The 14,788-nt window shown below is 47.2% G+C and overlaps 1 protein-coding gene across 3 annotated transcripts in view; it reads right to left on the bottom strand.

The window, feature by feature from the left end:
• Positions 1–256: 256 nt before the first annotated feature.
• SDC3 (syndecan 3) overlaps positions 257–14,788 on the bottom strand; it is a 190,190-nt gene continuing 175,658 nt past the window's right edge. For all 3 annotated transcript variants that reach the window (XM_037881933.2, XM_043532280.1, XM_043532278.1), the window contains exons 4-5: positions 7,377–7,653; positions 257–7,062 (exon numbers count right to left, since the gene is read on the bottom strand). In XM_037881933.2, the coding sequence (XP_037737861.1) occupies positions 6,896–7,062; positions 7,377–7,653 (444 nt within the window). In that variant the 3' untranslated portion in view covers positions 257–6,895. The remainder of the gene's footprint in view (positions 7,063–7,376; positions 7,654–14,788) is intronic.

Here is a 14,788-nt window from a genome sequence, read left to right on the forward strand (position 1 = left end):
ATGAGCAAGGAATTGTGATGTGCTGAGCACAAAACTTAATTGGGTTGCACTCGGCTAGACCATGTAGAGGGGAGCTGCTGTCACTCTAAGGTGGCTGAAGAGTTGCTATGGAGACCATTAATTAAACACAGCCTCTCGCCTGATGCTATCTAACTGGAGCAGCCTGGATAACAAGCTCTAGCTCTTTGTTTAGCCCTCCTCACATGTTGGTGCAACAATCCCCCAGGGACCAGAAATAAGCCACAGAACACAAAGCTCCCAGCGATCCATGTTTAAATGACTTTATTTTTCCTTTTATAAATGGGCACAGCACAGAAATCATTAAAAAAAATAGACAGTACCATTACAGTGCTAGATCCATTGGCAAAGATTATTTGATAGGCTTTATTATTATTATTATTATTATTTATTATTAAAGTTTTGGCCATTGAGTCAGGACAAAAACAAGTAACAAACATTTTTATTTATTTTATTTTTGTTTTTAACAGGAACTATGAAGCAATTTAAGTACTAAACTCGAGGAGAGTTATGTACATACAAAAAATGTTCTGTTTAAGATATGTTTCCTATTAAAAATATTTACATGCATTTTCCCCTCCCCCACTTGTTGAATAGTAAAACACTGAAATTTCAACTGCTGCCAAAGACTTTTCATTCTCCTACTTGGGCTTTTTAATCAGCCCCAAAAAGGAAAGGAAAGATTTATTACTGAAATCTTCGGGAAAGAGATGGGGGGTTGGGTTGGGTTTTTTGGATGGATATCAATGGTTTTGTTTTTCAATGTATACAAGTTGGCTTTGTGTTTATTTACAGAATAACCAATGGGTGGCATTTTATCCCGGAGATGTGGTGCTGAACGTTAGTGTTAAATAAGTGCGTTGCTTCATCAGTGATTTTTAAAAGCAGATTTACCAAACAATGTGGGGAGAGAGATATTATTATAATTTGTTTTGTCTGGTTTGATTGTCAACTGTATGTGTATGACTTAGACCTCTGGGAGCCAAAACAGAGGTGGTTTATGCTCAGAAAGTCACTGGTACCCTTGAGGTCTTTGAAAATGCATTGAGCAAGATCCGGTGGCAGGATCTTAAAAATTCTGGGCAGCTCACTGAAATCTTCTGTGTCGAGTTGTTCCAAATCCAAAACTTTCCATAAAGGTGCCACTCCAGACTGAGCTTTTCTGTAGATACTTAGGATGTCCAGTGATCTGGAGGCACAAGACACTTGGTGTCAGAAGGGAATAACTGAGAGGCCTTTGAAAGCTCTGTGTCCGTTTACCTGACTGATCTTCCTCTATGTCTGCACTGGACAAAGAGCATGGAGGAAAGGGGAAGTCAGCAAATGCAATCCCCTTGAAAATGGTTTGGAATAGCCTGACACAATAACTAGGCACTATGTGCTGAGTTGCCTCTAGGCCCCTCGTACAAAAGCCACCAAAGTCAATGGGAGGCTTTCCATCAGCGTCCCCAGGCTTTGGCTCAGGCCCTTGCTGAGAAAGGGTCAAGAAAGGAAAAAGGGGCCAGATCCTCAGCTGATGTCAACTGACTCCTCCGGCTGAGGAGCTGGTCCAAAGTCTCTGCAGAATTTAGCACTCTTAAATCTACGACAATAGTTTCCTCCCACTTAGTTTACATAGCCGGCTTGAATTAAAGCTGCGTGTGTGTGTACACACAAGTATATATGTATATACATATGTAAATTACATACATATATATATATACACACACACATATATTCTTCTAAGAGTTCAGACCTCCTTCCAGCTAGCTTTTCCCTCCAAACACTGGAATGGATTTGTATTTGCTCAGGACGGCAGAGCAGCTGGCTACGTGCCTCACAAGACTCAGTTATTCTAATAAATGTTTCAGTGCCAAAAGCCTTTCAAAGCCTGGAAGCCCAGAGAGTGCTGCAGATTATGAACATTTATAATAATAGAAGGAGAAAAAAATTCCTTTTCATTTTTAACTAACCACTTTAATTGGAACAAAGCCTCTGTGCAGGAGGGGGAATCAGATTCTGGGCTGGAGATTAGCTAGCTTTGAATTATACCAAAAGCTAAAGGCTCAAACTGAGCAAGGCAGGTTACCATATATGGGACCTTTGTCATTCTAAGAGAAGAACAGAGTATGGAACTGTCAATGTGCAAAGAAACTCTGCAGCCTGTAGCAGGGCCCATTATTGACTCTGGTCCAGATTCTGCTTGTGTTTACATCAGTGTAAATCTGAAGTGGCTTCACTGCAGAGACACCGAGATCAGACAGGGCCAGCGAGGCTAGGAAACATTGGATCCGGTTTCAGGAGTATCCCAGCTATCTCTATCAACATTTGGGCCAGGCTTTCAGCACACCTGAGCCCCGGTTCCACCAGTGCAGCTGCAGATTTGGATTCTGAATGCTCCTAAATTCCCATGTGTGCGGACCCAGGGTTTGGGGTAGTCCAAGGGGTCAGTCATCAAAGCGGATCCAGAATCAGAACCCCTGCAAAGTTCGGGGGGAATCCAGCATTTTGATTTGAGCCCTTCTCTACATCAGGACTCCTGCCCGCAGTCACGACATCACCTCAGGTTCTGCTCTGCTCACCGCCCAGAAAACCTCTCGCAAAGCCAGGCAGCAGGAAAGGGCAGAATTGGAAGAGTGGCCGTAGGGTTTGAATGTGACTACTGGGAAAAGTTACTTTCCGACTTAATAGATCACCTCCTTCTGGGTCTTGCGTTAGGGCCACATGATCTTCCGAAGTGCCAAATGCCTACAGCTCCGGGTGAAGGCGACGGGAGCTACTGATACGGGCTTTGAGAACGAGACCTCAGCTGAACAAATATGTACCTCCTTGCCAAGCCAATACTGCTATGGGATAGGGAGTCCTCTGTGGCCGGAGCCTTGTCAGCTAAGCTCTGATTTCAACAGTTAAAGACTGCCCATCACCTTAGCATGTGGGCTACCCAAAAAGGGATCCCTAAAAGCCAATGCTGCTGCTGCTGGGAAACACGCTACATCCAACTGACTTTCCATTGGCTAGCTGGTGTTAAGCCACAAGCCAGGACAAATACCTGCACCTTCCACCATGCATTGGCAGTGTCCAGCCTTTGATTGACACCTGGAAGAAGAAAGTTCCACGGGTCAGAAGTTCAGTTAAAACAGGGTGACAGACTGTAACCACCCGGGTTTGAAGGGGGAGTGACTGCAGAGTCAGAAGCACTGTTGTGAATTCAGTACCCCTGGGGCTGGAGGGCAGCTGCATCCTGGGCTCGCTGAAGCTTTCCAGGCAGTCAAGACATGCTGTGTACTGCAGGTCATGGGATAAGGCAGCAGGCGCAGAGCCAGAACTTCAGATGTGGAATCACTGAAATCCCATTTTTGGGCTTCCTTTCTTGACTATGAGCCCACTGGAGCTGAGGGCACTCACCACCTCACCGAATCAGGCCCTATAAACCAATCAGCATCTGAAGCAGGTGGGGGAAGCAGAGAAGGTAACCAAAGATTTGCACCATGTCCCCTAGCCACACAAGCCCAGGGTTTGTTAAGATGCTGCCTTACACGGTACCTACCGTGAGTTGATTTTCATAATAGATGTCCTGTTTCATTACCAGATCAACAGTTGGGGAAAATCACCTGCTTTCCACCCTCCCCTCCCTTTGATCAAGGCTCACACCAGGTTCTCACCAACCCCTCCCTCCCCCTTCCCCCCCCCCCCGGAGCCCCAGGAGAAACTCATATTTCTTCATGTGTTGAGAGCAGGATTTTCAAAAGCACCCAATGGAGTTAATCCTCCAACTCCCATTGACTTCCAGTTGGGTCCCACAATCCTAACCCCACTGAAATCAACAGGAGTCTTTCCTAGTATTCCGGTGGGCTGTGGATCAAATCCTTGCAGCATTTGATTATTGACAGCTCTTGGATGATTTCCTCCAACAAATTAAGATACAGAAAGCCACATTCATTATATAGTTACTTCTAGTCCCCCAGCCGATGAACAGAAGAGAAGACATCAAACACATCTGGAATGCTTATTCCTAGCTGTTGATTCTTACAGCTACCCTTTCACTTGTGGATAGCTGAGTCAGTTGGAAGGGCCGATTGGTGACTGATTTTAATTTATTTTTTTTTAAGAAAAGGTATGCTACAAGCCAAGATAAAAATCTCCTTGAGATCACATCTACTTTCCAGTCCAAGAGAGACACAGAAAGAGAGTGGTAGCAGCAGCTACTGGACAATAAATTAAGACATTGGTCAACTCTGATCAGTGTTTTAAATAACTGTTTTTTTGTCTTTTTGTACTTTAAATTCTTTTAAGAGAAAGAAGGATTTTTCAGCCTGCTCTAACACTCACATTTTGAGATCGTTACTCCCTTCCGAACCTGTACAAGAGTTAAGTAGCGGGATTACAACTTAATACCAGCTGAGAGGTCTAAAGGTAAAAGCTTCAGTGGATAATAATAAAAAAAGTTGTATTACAGTACTTCAGACTATTAATGGAGCCGATTAATGAGGAAGCTGAGTAAAGCAACATTTAAAAAGTTAAGCTTGGAGGTTTTAATATATACTCAAAAGATTAGGACCATGTCTTTCAAAGGGGACTAATGGTTTTTGGTTGCCTCCGCTTTTGGGGTGTCCAAATTGAGATACCTTTAAGGGGCTTGATTTTCAGAATCCACTCCCTGAGAATTAGACCCCCTTTAAGGTGTCAATACAGTACCTTGAAATAAAGACACTCAAAATCAAAGTCCCTTTTGAAAAATCTCAGCCTAAAGCTGGTGAGAAAAAACAAACCTCCATCCAAATTTGCACCAAACCTTGAAACATTTGGCGCTCACATCCTGGGAGCCCTGGAGGGGCCCTTTCATATGACTGGCAGCCTCATTCTGATGTCAGTTACACTGGGATCAATCAGGAATAACCCTGCTGACATCAGTGGAGTTACCCTGGTGTGACATCAGAACCAAGCCCAGGGTGTCATTCTTGTGCCTTTCACCAGATACCAGCTGGTATCACCGGATGTTTGCTTTGACCACAATTCTCCTCTCTCATCCACATGGCAGAGCCACTTTGTTCTCTGGGCTGTGCTGAAACCTTTTCTGGTTTCATGAGCAGATCGTCCCCAGCACGGCCCACTAAAAAGAGCCCACGAGGTCCCTGGCCAGAGGAAGGTGAGATAGCAGGGCATATCCTGCTCCCAGTTACATGTGTGCCCTCACTGACCCATGAGAGAGTTCCACGGGGAACAATAGCTTTGGATGGGTTATTTGGGGGGCTTGACCCAAGCACCTCCGGATGTCAATGCCTGTGTCTATACTGCCTGAGCTAAATGCCCATATGGTGCCAATGGTGACATCAGGATGTCGACCGTTTTTTTTTTTTTTTATTATTAAATACAATCGGGAAGTCAGGGCCTCAAAGGAACATGGTCAAGATCCAAATAATCTTTTTAAAAACCCAGTTTCCTTAACTGTATCACAAACAGCCCTTTAGATTATTAAAGCCGGCCAATTCAAATTTCTCACTGAATGTTCCACCCTACGGGCCCAATCCCTGGGTTCTGGATGGGGCCCTCATGCCACTTATTCCCTTTCCATCTTAAACGCACCTCAGATGATTCAAAACACATTAGTCAGTTTCACGGTTGCTTCTAGTTGGTTTCCCTTTTGGACAAAGCTGATCCAAAGCCCATTGGAAGTCAGTCAAGTCCTAGCGCAGGGCTGTAAAGTTTAGACAGGAGTTTTAAAAATAAAAACTAAAAAAAAATAATGGAAACATTTCATTGGATTTAATAAATGATACATCTTCGAGCTAAACTGACCTGACAGTGACCCTTGAAAACCTACTGTTGTCTCCTTCATTTTCTTTATTTCCTGTAATTTGACAGGCGCTATCACCAAACACCATCTGAGGAGAACGCTGCGAAGTGCGGCTTGATGAGGTTTGTGAGATATTATCACATTCAAAGGAACACAGATGACCTTTTAGCCTTTTGTTGTTTGTTCTTGTCAATCCCCTGTCCCCCAGCGTCCTGTTTCCCTTAAAAATGTGAGTGTGGGTTGTCTGCAAAGAGCAGGGTATACTGCACTAGCTGCGTTTTATTCGTCACAGTGAAAACCCAGCCAAAGCCAGGTCCCTGTCAACCAAGCCCCTGGTCAGCCCACAAAACATGGTTTCGATACACTTAAGGTCTCTGGCTGTGCACAGCAATGCAATGAAGTGAAGCAGTGTCAGGAAGGGAGCCCCACACAACTGCAAACTGTGGCTCCCTGCAGCTATGTGAACTCTCTGAGGAGGTGATCGAAAAGCTCCGCTCCAGCCCACTGGCCACTTTTCATTCCGAGAGCAAACCACAGCATTAGATGTTTCATCTCATTGTGCTTTTTCAAGGCTTGACACTGTATTTGACAGTCACATCCTCTTTCCAAATAGAGCCATGGAGCAGCGATTCCCAGTAAGAAACCAACCCCCAACCCAACAAAAAGAAAGAAACCCCTCCCTCTCCCCAAATTCCCACCCCTACCCCGATTCTGGTAACAGGTGTTCAGATCTCAGAGTCAGTTGTGTTGTTTGGTACACCCAGGAAACTCCAACCATCATCAGGAAAAGACCACCCAAGCATGCCCTCATCTGAGGAGTGATCGCATAGGCACTGAAAGTTGGCTGCCCGTTCGCTCCTCACACTTGCTGTTCCCTGCAAACGCTGCGTCCGCTGGAGAAAGGTTACGGTATTCGTTTGAAATCGGTGACACTTTTATTTGTATATTTTTTAACTGAAGATGTTTTTTTTTCTTTTTATTATAGTGTTCGTTTGTTTGTTCAACTCACAGTCCCATCAGAAACAGAGAGAGAGAGAGAGATTGGATGGGGAAGGGTGGGGACAGAGGGAAGTTGAACTGAGAGAGAGGCACTCTGGGCTCTTTTTATGCATAGAACTCCTCCTGCTTGTCGGGCTTTTGGTATGTGACGTTCGCCTGCTTTGGCTCCTCCAGTGTGTAGCTCCCCTCGTCCTTCTTCTTCATCCGGTAGATGAGTAGCATGACCAGAAAGGCAGCAAAGAGCGCCCCGACCACGCCGCCCACGATGACAGCTGCAACAGACAGCAAAGGAAAGAGCCAGTCAGTGAGCGGGACAACAGGGTCTCCTGGCCACCAACAGCGTGGCTGACCCCCAGGCGTCCAAAAATCACCAATGAAACCCCCCGGAGAGATTTAACAATAATAATTTGGGGGCCTTTTTATTTGCCTACCTCCCTTTCTGCCCCCACCCGCCTCCCAATCAACTGGGTGGAGTTCAGGGTGGGGAGGGGTCACTAAGGCCTTTTGCAGAGGTTTCGAACTCCCAGGAGACTCTGCTCCTCTCCAGCTGCAGTTACCCCGTCAGCATCAGAACGCCAGGCCTCACCTATTAGCACTTCTTTCCTCTCCAGGATATTTTTCTGGGGGAGCTGTGCAGCCGAGTTCCCAGAGTCTATCGTATTGTCTATGAGGCCGGGCTCTGCATTCTTCCCCAGCCCCGGCCCTGCTGCCAGGGTAACCGCGGCGATCACTTCGTTATTGAGCTCTGGCTGAGTCGTGTCTTCCTCCTCGCGGATTTCAAAGTCCCCGCTGGGCCCTCCGCTGACAGGTACCTCCAGCTCGTTGTCGAGGGCTGTGGACACGGTCACATCCAGCGGCTCGGTCTGGGGAAAGGAACGAGACAGAGGAGGAAAGAGAGTCAGTCATCCAAAGGCTTGGAGGAGAAAGCATGAGGAGGAACTGCTTTGAGCTTCGCTCCGCCCTGCCAGATCTCCCCAGCTCCATTCCCGCCCCCATCCGATGCAGCGAGAGAGACTTTGGGACCCAAGGCAGCTATTGCATTGTGGTACCACCTGGGGGCAGGCTGAGTCGGGAGGGCTGAGTGCTGGGTAGTTAGGTCAGTCCAGCCCGTCTGACAGCTTCCTTGAAATGTCCTGCCGGATTGCAAGGAGCATTAGACATACCCATCCTTTGGGATTTTTAAGAGCAGGCTGGACAAACACCTGTCAGGGATGGTCTAGATAATACTTAGTGCTGCCTTGAGTGCAGGGGACTGGACTAGACGACCTCTCGAGGTCCCTTCCAGTTCTATGATTCTATCTTAGTTGACACCATAAGCACCCAGCCTTTAAAACCAGGTTGGCCTGAACCAAACCTCGCCTCCTCCCATCCTCAATACCCCTGAGCATTTTAGAGCTGCTCAAAATCCCAGACCAATATCTGGACCTGAATCTTGCACACAACTCATCTTCATAATGGACCGAACTGAAATCTGGGATCCCAGCTTCTCCAGAGCGCTAGGATTTATCATCACTTGACTTTCTGGCCGAGAGCCGATTGAAAAACAGAAAGACAATTTGGTGCCAAAGATCCAAAATTGTTTCCATTTCACGGGGTTTGAAATCAGCCATTTTTCACAAAATATTTTTTCTGAAACACTCCCATTTTCCCCTTGTTGCCAGTAAGTACAACACAATGATTTATGTCTCGGGTTTCTTATTTTTCTTCTTTTTCCCCCCTGTCATTTTTCACAACTTCTCCAACTTGCAAAAGCAACTGAGTGGAAAAAGGGAAAAAAGCGCTGAAATTCATTCAAAGCTGGAGACTTTCTGAAAAGCTGCAGTGTCTAGAAAGGGGAGGGGCGGGGGATGCCTCCAGGCATGTGTTGGGGAAAAAGCCAAAATTGAAATTTCAAAATTTTGAACATATTTGAAACACCAAAGCGAAATTTGCAATTTGCAACCAAATGTAACAACAGTTTTGTTTCTGTCTGGAATTTGACACCCAAAAATGTTGTTGAAAATGCCATTTTCTTGCATATTTTTTTCATTTTTGATTTTGGGAAAATGTTGCAGTTCAATCATTCAGACTGGCTCTATTCATTACTCTTGTTACCTCCTCCCCTCTGTGTGCACGGCGCAGGGCCTGGGGCAACCTGCTGGTGCATGAGAAGAACGGTTTGTTTCAAAATTTATCTAGATCTATTTAAAAACAAACCAACAACAACAAAAAGGGAGGGGGAACACCCACAAAGGAAATGGAAAAAACAAAAAATAAAATAAACGTTAATTTCAAATAAAATGAAATGGAACAAAATGTTTTGTTCGACCCAAAATGATTTTTTGGTTTTGGCCACTGAACTGAGAAGTCAGTGATTCGTTCAGCTCCGGCAGTGGGTCTGGCCCTTGGTCTTCACACGCTCCAGAGCCTGCAGAGATAGATTCCAAAGGCAGAGAGGCAGGTGTGGTTTTGGATCCACTCCTGGTGGTTTTCCCCAGTGGGGTCACTGAGTCTCTAACCCTAAGTGCCCCTGATTCCGCCTTTGTGCTGGAGGCAGGGCCCTGCGAACTGCGGGGCTCAGTAAGAATGAACAGACATCGTCCTCACGGGCTAGCATCTGTCACAACGAAATTCAAGAGTTTGAGGATACCAGGAAGCTCCCCAGCCTGGGTCCAATCCTGTGCTCTGCCCCACGGGGGAGGGATAGCTCACTAGTTTGAGCATTGGCCTGCTAAACCCAGGGTTGTGAGTTCAATCCTTGAGGGGGCCATTTAGGGAGCTGGGGCAAAAATTGGGGATTGGTCCTGCTTTGAGCAGGGGGTTGGACTAGATGACCTCCTGAGGTCCCTTCCAACCCTGGTATTCTATGAACCAAGGGGCCTCTTCCCTGTCTCCCTTCAGCCACGCTTACAGCCTGGCCCCGGAGCTACTGGCAGAGGAGCTGGAGTCACAAGCTCGTCTTTGCTGGGGATGACGTTGGGGCCCCAACACCCTGCTGCCCACCTGACCCAACATCCCTCAGCTATAGGGCAGCTCCCAACCAGAGCCAGAATCTGCATCTGGGCCTGTTTTGCTTTCATAGATTCATAGATATTAAGGTCAGAAGGGACCATTATGATCATTTAATCTGACCTCCTGCACAACGCAGGCCACAGAATCTCACCCACCCACTCCTGAAAAACCTCTCACCTATGTCTGAGCTATTGAAGTCCTTTCCATCTGCAGGCCAACCGCCCCGCCAGCTCCCTGCGGGCCCGATCCCCGCGGGCCAACCGCCCCGCCAGCTCCCTGCGGGCCCGATCCCCGCGGGCCAACCGCCCCGCCAGCTCCCAGCGGGCCCGATCCCCGCGGGCCAACCGCCCCGCCAGCTCCCTGCGGGCCCGATCCCCGCGGGCCAACCGCCCCGCCAGCTCCCAGCGGGCCCGATCCCCGCGGGCCAACCGCCCCGCCAGCTCCCAGCGGGCCCGATCCCCGCGGGCCAACCGCCCCGCCAGCTCCCAGCGGGCCCGATCCCCGCGGGCCAACCGCCCCGCCAGCTCCCAGCGGGCCCGATCCCCGCGGGCCAACCGCCCCGCCAGCTCCCAGCGGGCCCGATCCCCGCAGGCCAACCGACCTGCCAGCTTCCTGCGGGCCCGATCCCCGCAGGCCAACCGACCTGCCAGCTTCCTGCGGGCCCAATTACTGCAGGCCAACCTACCCAGCAGCTCCCCACAGGCCAACCTACCTGCCAGCTCCCTGTGGGCCCAATCCTGCTGAAGTTCCATTAGCTGAGCTGCTACAGAGCCAGCCCCCTTGAGCTAGCAGCCTCCCCTCCTCAGCAGCGATGCCTGGCTCCCCAGTCACCGCGATCCCTGTCTTCACTATCAGGACCTGCCCTGCCACAGTCAGTCTCCAGGCCTGCTGAGCAGCGCAGCTGCTTCTCGGGCTAGTCAAGGCCGGCGGGCAGCACAGGCTCCCCTCCTTTGCACTGCTGCCTTTAAAACAAGCCCTAGGGACGCGCTGGCTTCCCAGGACCATGCATCTGCCTCCTTTTGTGACAGATTAACTGACAGCTGGCGGGAGCCTGCAGCGACGCAGAGAAAGGGGAACTCGTTTCGATAAATAACTCCACGTCTCAGTCACCGCTTCCTTCACACAGACCCTTCAGTCTTTGGATCCGAGAGCTCAGTGGATTACACCCACCGCCTATGTGACCCCAGGGGCAGGAAATGCACCACAAATGCATAATTGCAGAGCAATGGGGTTCTGACTGGCCAGGGAAGGGTCAGGAGACTGCATGATGAACTTGTAAAAGACGCAGGGAAATGCATCCGTTGCCTCCTGCAAACCACACGAGACCCATGCAGGAGCTGTGCAGGGACATTGATTTTTTCATCCCTTTGCATGGGGAGCATTGTCTCGCAGACAGAGCATGTGGCTAGGAGCCCAGGAGACCTGGGGGCAAGTCACATCATTTCTTGGTGCCTCTGGTTACCCTCCCACTCTTTGTACTTTTAGATTGTAAGCTCTTTGGGGCAGAGAGCTGCCCTCACTAAGGGTGTGTCTACATCGCCATGGGGAGTGTGACTGCACTAGGTGTAGACATACCTGAGCTAGCTTTGATCCAGCTGGCTCAATTAACAACAGCTGCGAAGACACCGCAGCATGGCTGGCTACATGAGCTAGCCCCTCCTGCCCAGGGCCTCGGGTACACAGTCAAGGGGCTGCCTCCCATGCTCCTGTCTCCTCACTGCTATGGCCGCTGGGGCTAGCTTTGAGCCAGACAGCTCAGGGCTGCAGTCACGATTCATCACACTGCTAAACAACAGAATACCAACTGAAATAGATACAATATTTTTGTTTTTCTACATTTTCAAATATATTGATTTCAATTACAACTCAGAATACGAAGTGCACAGTGCTCACTTGATATTATTATTTTTTATTACAAATATTTGCACTGTAAAAATGCTAAAGAAAAGAAATTATTATTTTTCAATTCACCTCAGACAAGTACTGGAGTGCAATCTCTTTATCGTGAAAGTGTAACTTACAAATGTAGATTTTTTTTGTTACATAACTGCACTCAAAAACAAAACAATGTAAAACTTTAGAGCCTACAAGTCCACTCAGTCCTATTTCTTGTTCAGCCAATCTCTAAGACAAACAAGTTTGTTTACATTTACGGAAGATGCTGCTGCCTGCTTTTTATTTACAATGTCACCTGAAAGTGAGAACAGGTGTTCTCATGGGACTTTTGTAACCGGCATTGCAAGGTATTTACATGCCAGATATGCTAAACATTCATATGCCCTTTCATGCTTCGGCCACCATTCCAGAGGACATGCTTCTATGCTGATGATGCGTGTTAAAAAAATAATGCATTAATTAAATTTGTGACTCAACTCCTTGGGGGAGAATTGTATGTCTCCTGTTCTGTTTTACCTGCATTCTACCCTACATTTCATGTTACAGCACTGTTGGATGATGACCCAGTACATAGAATCATACAATCATAGGACTGGAAGGGACCTCAAGAGGTCCGCTAGTCCAATCCCCTGCATTCATGGCAGGACTAAGTATTATCTAGACCATCCCTGACAGATATTTGTCTAACCTGCTCTTAAAAATCTCCAATGATGGAGATTCCACAAGCTCCCTAGGCAATTTATTCCAGTGCTTAACCACCCTGACAGTTAGGAAGCTTTTCCTGATGTGCAACCTACACCTCCCTTGCTGCAATTTAAGTCCATTGCTTCTTGTCCTATCCTCAGTGGTTAAGAAGAAAATTTTTTCTCCCTCCTTCTTGTAACAACCTTTTATGTACTTGTTCATTTTAAGAACACTTTCAATGCAGATTTGACAAAACACAAAGAAGGTTTTAATATCAGATTTCTAAAGATAGCTACAGCACTCGACCCCAGATTTAAGAATCTGAAGTGCCTTCCAAATCTGAGAGACACGAGGTGTGGAGCATGCTTTCAGAAATCTTAAAAGAGCAACACTCTGATGCCGAAACTACAGAACCCGAACCACCAAAAAAGAAAATCAACCTTCTGCTGGTGGCATTTGACTCAGAGGATGAAAATGAACATGCGTCGGGTCACTCTGCTTTGGATTGTTATCAAGCAGAACCCGTCGTCAACATGGACGCATGTCCTCTGGAATGGTGCTTGAAGCATGAAGGGCATCTGGCATGTAAATATCTCGCGATGCTGGCTACAACAGTGTCATGCAAACGTCTGTTCTCACTTTCAGGTGACATTGCATACAAGAAGTAGGTAGCATTATCTCCTGCAAATTATAACCAAACCTGCTTGCCTGAGTGATTGGCTGAAGTAGGACTGAGTGGACTTCTAGACTCTAAAGTCTTACATTATTTTATTTTTGAATACAGTTTTTTTTGTACATAAGTGTATATTTGTAAGTTCAACTTTCATGATAAAGAGATTTCACTACAGTACTTGTATTAGGTGAATTGATCTTTTGTTTTTTACAGTGCAAATATTTGTGATCAAAAATAAAGTGAGCGCTGTGCACTTTGTATTCTGTGTTGTAATTGAAATCAGTGTATTTGAAAATGTGGGAAACATCCAAAAATATTTAAATAAATGGTATTCTATTATTGTTTACCTTTTTTAATCGCACAATTAATCACAATTAATTTTTTTAATCGTTTGAGAGCCCTAATTAGAATTAGAAAAGCACAGAGAAGATTTAGGAGTATGGAACAACTTCCATTTGAGGAGAGGTTAAAAAGACTGTTCCGGTTCCAAAGGAGACGGCTAATGGGGGGGGGGGGGGAGAGAGATATGATTGAGGTCTATAAAATCATGACTGGGGTGGAGAAAGTGAATCAGGAAGTGTTAATTTAGCCCTTCACATAACACAATGACTCAATGAAGTTAATAGGCAGCAGATTTAAAACAAATATAAGGATGTACTTCCTCACATAACGCACAATCAGCCTGTGGAACTCATTGCCAGGGGATGTTTTGAAGGCCAAAAGTATAACTGGATTTGAAAAAGAATTAGATAAGTTCATGGAGGACAGGTCCATCAACGGCTATTAGCCAAGATGGTCACCCCTCCTCTGGGTGTCCCTAAACCTCTGACAGCCAGAAGGTGGGACCGAATGACAGGGGTGGATCACTCAATAAATTGCCCTGTTCTGTTCATTCCCTCTGAAGTTCATTCCCTCGGAAGACAGGACACTGGGCTAGATGGACCTTTGGTCTGACCCAGTCTGGCTGGTCTTATCTTCTTATGTCATTGGACCTCACTTAGATTGTCAAGGCAGATTTACACAGGTGTTCAGGAGTCTAAAGATGCAGATAGGTGCCTGACGGATTTTCCAAAGCACCTAAGCAGGTTAGGCACCCAACTCCCATGGGACCAGTTAGGCCAGCTTGCAGAAAAGCAAAACAGGGCCAGAGTTCAAAGTCTGGACCCAGATCTGAGCAGATCTCACAGCACTTTAGAAGGCGGGTCAGTATTGTTATCTCCATTCTTCAGGTGGGGACAGTGAGGCACAGAGATGGGAAGTGACTTGCCTACAGTCACCCAACAGGCAAGAGGCAGAGTCAGGAACTGAACTTAGCTCTCCTGAGTCCATGTCTCCATCTACTAGGCTACACTGCTGCCCCCAAGTCAAAGGTAAAGACAAGACAGCGCTCATTGTGCTAGTTGGTATTCAAAAGGTGCGTGTGCATGTTCCTATCTGGATGTGTGCGGCAACCAAGAGCAACAGAACAACACTCAATCAGGACTGGTTTGACAGCAGCATCCAGGGACCCCAGTGAGACCAGGGCCCCATTGTGCTAGGCTCTGTGCATACACCCAGTGAGCAGCCGGCCCTACCCCAAAGAGCTTACAGGTTAAATAGACAAGACAGGAAACGGAAGCAGTATTCTTATTCCTTTATATGGATGGGGAGCTAAGGGATGGAGGGACTTGTCCCAGGCCACGCAGGGGGTCTACGGTAGAGTCAGGAACCGAACCCGGAGCGTCTGACCATAAAGCCAGCCTTCCTCTCAACTG

This window comes from Chelonia mydas, chromosome 19 (assembly GCF_015237465.2).
Source record: "Chelonia mydas isolate rCheMyd1 chromosome 19, rCheMyd1.pri.v2, whole genome shotgun sequence".
Taxonomy (NCBI): Eukaryota; Metazoa; Chordata; order Testudines; family Cheloniidae; genus Chelonia; species Chelonia mydas.